Source organism: Zingiber officinale, chromosome 3A (assembly GCF_018446385.1).
Source record: "Zingiber officinale cultivar Zhangliang chromosome 3A, Zo_v1.1, whole genome shotgun sequence".
In the NCBI taxonomy this organism is placed as follows: domain Eukaryota; kingdom Viridiplantae; phylum Streptophyta; class Magnoliopsida; order Zingiberales; family Zingiberaceae; genus Zingiber; species Zingiber officinale.
Window position 1 is genome coordinate 67,879,326 of NC_055990.1, and position 8,271 is coordinate 67,887,596.

General features: G+C 36.3%; 1 protein-coding gene across 1 annotated transcript; it reads right to left on the reverse strand.

The window, feature by feature from the left end:
- Window positions 1-657: 657 nt before the first annotated feature.
- Window positions 658-6,590, reverse strand: LOC122051966 (protein CURVATURE THYLAKOID 1B, chloroplastic-like). Its single transcript, XM_042613329.1, has 6 exons — window positions 6,331-6,590; window positions 6,003-6,103; window positions 5,822-5,908; window positions 5,593-5,655; window positions 5,033-5,070; window positions 658-941 (listed from the first exon to the last, which is right to left on the reverse strand). Exons 1-6 carry the CDS (start codon window positions 6,473-6,475, stop codon window positions 881-883), a joined length of 495 nt encoding a protein of 164 aa, XP_042469263.1. The 5' UTR covers window positions 6,476-6,590; the 3' UTR covers window positions 658-880.
- Between the last annotated feature and the right edge of the window lie 1,681 nt (window positions 6,591-8,271).

Here is an 8,271-nt window from a genome sequence, read left to right on the forward strand (position 1 = left end):
AGTGGATATCTAGAAAAGACAGTTTACTGAACTTGGAGGTAGAGCTCGAAGTAGAGACCTTGGGGAACTCAAAGAGCTCGGAGTGCTCAAAGGGAGAGTTTGGGGAGCTTAGAGTAGAGAACTCAACATAGCTAATGACATTTATCTTCTAACCTGAAGTACCAACATGCCAACCTAGCTTGGGGTCTTGAAATATATGATATGCCAGTGTAGAATGAGACCATTTAGGCATAGCCTGCTGACTTAGGGTGAAATCAGTCAGTCTTTTGTATTAACTTAAATTCTAAATAAGCTAGGACAATGTTTCAATGTGGTTAGTTCCAAATGCCTCTTCAAGAAACCAACTTGTACATGCATTTCCTAAGTCTCGGATGTGTTGATATATACAAGCATGTGAGTCACTTGGCTCTTCTTTGCATGAGGAGATGAAGAAATGGCATTTGTTGACCTTGCAACTCTACTTTATGATGAAGAATGTTGATATATGTGAATCTTTAATTGGACTATTATTTGGTGAACACAAATCTTGTAAACTGCCTTGTACTCTAGATTTCTAGAAAGGATCATAATTATGGTGTCTGTGACTACTAGACGAAGTCATATATTTGGCCTTTTTGTTTTATTATATTGCTTATGAAAATCCGCATACACATAAGCTACCAACAAGGATGTTGCAGTTGCATAACATTAAAATTTCAAAAAAAAAATGCACAAGTTACTTCAGTGTACTTGGTACATTGCAAACATGCATCTTGTGATGGAAATACATTATGCTAGAATATGAAGTATTCTACTACATATCTCAAGAAACAGATCTCCCAGTGAGAATCAATCTCATCATGAAGCTTCATGCTTCCATACAATTCAATTCTCTTTGCAGTCAACTGCTATTTCCAATGATGTCGCTGTAGGTGCTCTTTACTTTTTCAATCAAAGCTTCTCTGAATATATTGTCACCAAGAATCTCATTGAGTGTTTTCAGGTTGAACATTGTTTTATTCTACTTAGTTTCTGATAATGACTGATTTCTTAAGCTAAAACGATAATTGCAACCAGTCACATATAGAGGATATAATGCAATTGATGACATTCAATTTTTCAATTAACTTTCCTAATTGTCATAGTAATAAGAATGACCAATACAACGACCACAAATCAGATAAATGAGACAAATTTGTACCGTCAATCTTTGAAGAGAAAGGAATAATGATGAAAGCATGAGAATGAGCAACTGGGAACGTTCCATCTTTTTCGTTTGTTTAAAAAAAAAGAAGGAAAGAAAGTTGATCTGGTCAAATAAGTATCACAAAGTTCAATAAAAGATGTCAATAGATTCATGGTTATCAAATCTATTTTTTTTTCTTTCTAAACTAGCTTTCTTTAATCATCTTCTAACTTGAGGGTTATTATATGATACCATGGATCTGATTTTGTTTTAATTAAATGTTGTGTGTCTAATTTGGATTGTTAATTTGTGGATGGACCAAATTCAAGGGGTTGATTTGTGGGTAATTGGGCTCCTAATTGATGTATTTATGTTTGGGTTAGTTGAAATTGATGTTAGGCCCCGTGAGTCAAATTGATGACTTGTGGTTGAATCAGCCAAACCTAAACCAAACCAAATCAAAGGTAACCCCATTTTTTCAAAGGGTTCACTTGGTTCTCATCAACGCTCTTCTCACTGATCACAGTAGGAAAATGGTAGATATTGTTTAGAGTAGACTAGTATTACACTTTTTTTGTCCAACATAGTGGTGACATCTAACAATATCATATCTTGTCAAGACAATTGCCTTTTGTCTGTGGAAGGCACCAAAAATTTCTATGATGATAGATTTGCTCCTACCAAATCTTTTTTATGCTAACAAGGGATCACTTTAACGAAAACAACTCTTTTTCTACTCGTCTTTCTACTTAATTTTACTCTCTAATGGGTAATTTTCTCTTGCCTACTTGTTAGATGGTAGCTTAGTGGGTTGAGCCCAGTTGAGCTCATTTTGGTATTCCCTTCATTGTTGTAGGAAGTGATTATTCCTCCACAATGAGTCAAATATCAACTGATAACTCGTGCCTTTGTAAAGAGCGATGAAAATGTGTCTCTTCTAGTGTAGGTAGGATCTTTACCTTTAATTCTTGAAATAATGGTTTTTTCAGTATTGAAACTAAAGATCTAGTTGTCATCTCTATGTTCATGTCGCTGCCCTTATTTTGCAAAGAGGTAGTTTGAATAAAGGTATGATGTAATTGATGGAAGTCAAGCTTGAAGCAAGAGTATGATGTAATTGGTGGAAGTTGAGCTTGAAGCAACAGTATGATCAGTAGTTGGCCTCTAAGTAGAGTATCTTGATATGTAGAAATGGTGGCATGTGAATTGTGAGTTTAGATGTTTAGATGATGATGCTAAAAATTGACTTGTTTGTGTTAGCTGTGACATCTAGTTCTATGAGTTTGAGTTATCTATATTGAGATTCACAATTGTGATTAAAAAAAAAAGTGTTATATAGTGGGTGAAATAACTAGTTTTTAATTATTATTGTTTCTTTTAAAGAATTATCAACTCTAGTAGAATTATAGTTTTCATATGTAGATAACTGAAAAAGAGTCAAGGTTTAATCAAAAGTAAATTGTTGGGTTGCGTTGGATGTTAAATAATTTGTCATTGCTTCCAATTCTTCTGTGTATGATATGATTTTCTTGTTGACCTTATATTGCTTATTGGGATTCATATTATGATTTGTAATCCATGGTACCACCTTTAATTTTGTTACATTTTATTCATAGACATGATTTACCTATAACAAGGAGATAAATGTGTAGAATGTTACAAAAAAATTCATTTTATGATAATATTTGAACTCTTATTAAGATTTTGATCCAGTTGCCCTATATGTTATTACACTAATAATTTTGGCAATAAATCATCTCCTATGATGACAAGATAGATGATAGGGGTCATGATTTTGATACATAATCATGCCATGATGTTTAGTTAATTGACCTATACTTACACTTGATCAATAGAAATACAATTCACTTGTATTGCTCCATCAATTTGAAATGGTAGTGCACAAGGAAAACTCCTTGATTTGAGATAGGAGCACATGGATAAAACTCCCTTGAAAAGAGGCAGGATCATAAGGGGAACTGAATATGTACAATATGTACTGATCATGATTGGTTGACGTGCCTATAAGGACTTATAGATGACACTAATTTTGTTGCATGCATAAATGACTTGTTATTGTTGGAGGACCAAAATGATGGTAGCACCTATATGCAACATTGTAGACGAAGTCTTTATTTTGTTTTATTATCTGACCCGTGTGTACAAATTATAACTGCTGTTGATTTGAATGGTTACAATGGTAGAAATAGCTATGTGAATTCATGATAAGAAATTTCAGTTGTTAAATTTGGTGAATATACATACAAGATTGCTTATTGTATCCGAGTGGCATTTCGTGTACACCTCTTCTTTTGTTAGTTGATTGTGCATGAAGCTTTATGAATTCTTGTTACCTTTAGAGATATTACTTATTTTACTATTATGTTTATGATCAACACTGCTAAAGAATATTTTTCAAGGGATTATACACGTATTGCTAATATCACTTATCGAATTGACATTAGGTGCGACCTGACAAATTGGCATAAGAGCTTAAGGTTAGGATGTGTCAGATAATGAGGAGCTTGTGGAGTCATATGAGTATATCCCCCACACCTTCAAGTACTCAAGATGTGAGTTGGTGCTTGGAGTTGTTCCTTGCTTTGTGTTGAATTTGTTGGTTAATGACTTTGAGTGTTGATCAATCTCACAAGTGTTACTTTGGTCTTATAAATATTTGATTTAAGTTGTATGTTGTCATATGATATTGTGGTGCATTTCCTTGGTCATGTGAGGTCATAAAACCTTCAAAGATGTCATCTTGGCATAAGGTGAGGCATTGGTTGACTTGTTTAAGGGCATTTTGTGGTGTTTGTGATCCTAGCCTAAATGTGGGAGGCATAATAGTTCATATTTCTATGGATGAATAGTTAAAGGTGAAAGTTGGGATTGAGTTTGAACTAATTGTTGCATGTAGAATGATGTAGATGTGTTGATCATGATTGACAATGGATCCATTAATAATGGTGAGCCAATGGGTGATTTTTTTGTCATTAAATCTTTATCTGATTGGTGGTTATTGTGTCATGTGTTTATCCTGTGAGTAGTTCTGGATCATGAATGTTCTGCTTTGATCTTTGCGTAGTGAAACAAATTGTTAAAGCATTCAAGATTTATAATGTGTATGTATAGTTGTTGGCTGGTGATTTGAGAATCGACTTGTTGAGTGTTGGTAGTTTGATATGAAACCAGTGAGATTTAGATCCATGGTTGATCAATAGATGAATAAGTTTAATGAACTATGTTGATTAAATCAATAACTATATAAGATCTGCTTTGATATCAAGTACTAGAGAGTGAATTCAAATCACCATGGTGAATGGTTGTAATCACCACCAAGATTGTTATAACATACCAAATAAAGGAAATGTAAATCAAAATCGATCACTCCAACATGGTGATTTGATCACCCCTAATTCAGAATTGCCATAGTGGTTTATCACCTAGAGCAAATGTTGCCAACATCTTATTCGTTTTTCCTTTGGCCTTGTTTCTAATGCTGACAGATCTTTCCAAACATTTCATGGTCAAACCTTGCTAGTTGAGTCTATCTATTTAAAAAAGACTTCCAAGCTCCATAATGAAATTTTATTATGTACTCCTATATGAAAGGAAAGTAAGATAAATGGGTCGATAGTGCTTGGTTTAGTTTATCAGTATTATTGCAAAAGTAGTAAATAGGGACCAAAAGAAATAGATAAAATCTCTAAGTCATTTATAAAGATTTACTGAATGATTGCAAAGGAATTAGTTTTGTGAAGATCTTAAGTTTTAACAATTAGGCCAAGGTTTTCTTCCATATAATTATAAAGATAATGTGCTTAGGAAAAGTGAGTAAAGAAGAAGTTTTTTAAACTATGAGCATACCTGTCAGGCTTGTAGATCAGATTGTTATATACAAACCACTGCATGAACGAATTGAAAATGTTAAAATAATAAGACTTGGAAGGAATCTCTTTTCATAAATGTCATGAATATCATATTGGAACTAAAGTCTACATATCGAAATAGACAAATTAAGCATAAATGTGGCTATTCCAGAAATCAATACGAAGATATACTCAAGTCATGAGCAGTTCCATTGAGCCACTACATGTGCCTTTTTCAAAGTATAAAATTTGTCAAAGTACAAGAAATGGATTGGTTACTCCCCATATAGTTATTTTTTCCTGTTAGTCGAAATAGTTGAATATATTGGATTCTAATAGAAAGTTAAAATTTTAGTATAAGTGCTGAAACAAATGAATCTGTTATGGCTTAACTAGTTAATTATAATACACAAAGTAAGATTCATAATCTCAGATTCTATACATTCATTTTAGAACTTGAGTAATTAGTCATAAAACTGCAATTTTACTTCTGGTAGGATCAATACCCTTGAGTAAAAAGAACCTAATTACTACAGTGCTGTATGTCAGAGACCATACCCCTGTGTAACCAATTCCGATAAGTTCAAGAACACCAGGAATTATAGGCAGCTTATCAATGGCCTGCATAGATTTAGACACATGAAAGTACACATAAGAAAAATGGCAAAATCTACCTTTGACAACCATATGTTTGCATCACCAAAGATTAAAAAACAACCATATTTGCAACTCACAAGTAATTAACTACTTCCAAATTTGTGTTTTGCTCTGGTATGCCATTGCTTACCGAAATGATGCCGGTGGAACTCCATAGAGCTATAATTCCAACGAATGCAAGGGAAGCCACAGCATACTTATCGTCAAGTTTTTTCCACTGCCCAAAAGAATCTGAAGTCTTATACAAAATCCAGTTCACAAAATAATCCATTTGATTTCAAAGAAACACAAGACGAAGACATAATTGATACCGCTTCCTTCACAGTTGTCACAATTTCAGGAAGCTCACTCGAGACTTGAGCAGGTGTTTCTCCAGTGGCCTTTGCAACGACACTCCCTGATGCTGTTCGGCCTAAATTCCGACCAATGAAGCTAAAATTTAGTAAAATCCAAGTAACTTTCCATCTTCAGAAAAGCACACACATGTCGTACCAAGCAATTTATATCTACCTAATCACGATTGACTGGATATTGTTCTAACAGGCAATTTACCAAACAGATGAAGGTGTCAAGTGCAGTGTGACAGTAAAGTTTCCACTGGAAAGCCCAGAATGAGCTCATCCGGGAGCGCAGACTTACTACAACAAGAATCATTCTTCCACGACACGATAGGCAGCATCGGTAGGCGGACGGAGCGCGGCCCGAACTTGCCGCGGGTGGTGGTGGCGTTGGGATCGAGCAGAACCCTGGATGTTAGACCGCAGGGGGCGCTGCTGGCGGCCATGGATCGTCAACTCGGATTGATCACGATTCGATTTTTCTAATTTTGGCCATGTTTAAAGAATTTGAGAGCGGAAGGCAGAGGGCTAGTTTTGGATATGAAGCAGATATCGAAGAGCTCGATGCTCGCTCCGGATTGGCAGTGCAAATGGGAGAATAGCTTTAGGCGGCTCTCTATTGGACAGGGGACTGAAAGTGGGCCGCCTGACCCTACCACGTGGTTTGTCTTAGGATTTGATCCCTTCCGGAATGTCTTGTCAAATCAGCATGTCCTAAATTAGTAATAACGATTATTAAGACCTAATGTGCAGTTATAATCGACTGTTATAAGTTATAACTAATGTGAGTTGTAATACTCTCAAACTCAGTTCCTTTGACGAAGTTAATGTGTATGAAATTAAAAAAATTAAAATTGAAAATATATTTATTTATTTAATACAAAATAAAAATATAGATGATAAGTAAAAGATTATACTCACTTTAAATGTCTATCACAATTTATTGTAAATGATTAAGGAGAGATAAATTATAGAATTAATTGTTAGTCGGCTGTCAAATGACTAAGGAGTGTGAGTAGTTTTTTCTCGAAGATATGCATTGTTAGTATCAGCCCTAGTACTAATTATGAGATGATTATAAATGGCTCATTTTGTATCATATTTCATTATTAATAAAGATAAAGTTGGTTATTATATTTACTTCAATTCAGTGCTGAATGAATAAGCATAATAATGTCCTATAGTAGGAGGTTCTAATCTACAACATATCAATTGGTTGAATTGATAGTGAGATATTATAGATATACATAGAACACTACTCTTAACTGTTCCTAGTCGAGCATTAATATACAAGGACAATATTAATGCGTTGAGACTAACATGTAGGTCAACGGATGACTTGATCTCACAAGTCATGGATATGAGATATCAGGTTGACACATGGGTATTGATCCGGTGATAATCTAGGAGGGCCCCCTGTTGGAGGATCGGTGGCCGGCTTGAAGGGGGGTTGGATAGACGGCACCCCCAAATCGTTAGCTTCCTACGTATTCGTTAGTGCGCAAGCGGAAATACAAATACTAATTACGAATACGAAAGCTAAAGACAAGGAAAAGAAATGGCAAACCAAGCTAACACGTTCGTTTACGTGGTTCGGAGATAACTTGCTCCTACTCCACGGCTGTCCGTAAGGTGGACGATCCCTCAATCCGTCGGTGGATTAATCCCCGGAAACTCCGGCTAGCACAATCCTCCTTGTCGGTGGAGAAACCTCACCACAACTCGATCAAGAGCACTTGGATTGCTAGGGCACTAGTTGACTACTAATTAGAGGTTACCCACCACTAATTTCGTCAACTTTGGCCAAACCAAGCTCCCTCTTATAGAGCTCGGGAACATGTTTTGCTTACCGATCGGTCCATGCACCGACCGTGGTGCCACCAACAAGACTCCAAGATCTATCACCGACGGTCCCATGACCACCGACCGATCCCATTTCGCACGTAATGTACATGCTCACCACCGATCGGTCGATGACCGGTACAACCCTAAACTTAGGGTTTCCCATCCCGAGTACATTTCACTGCCTTTCGGACCCTCACGACTCACTTGACTCTTCTTTGCGGCTTTGACCTCTTGCCTTCAAGCCTACTTCCTTTGGCTCTGGTCCCTTGCATCCAAGCTGGCGGCTTGTCTCCAATGCCATCCTTCGCGTATGCCTCGAAGTCGCTTCCCTCGGCCCTTGTCCTTGCTGCCTTGTCCACGATCCCTCAGATGCATTCAAGCCCGCGGCTTGTCCTCA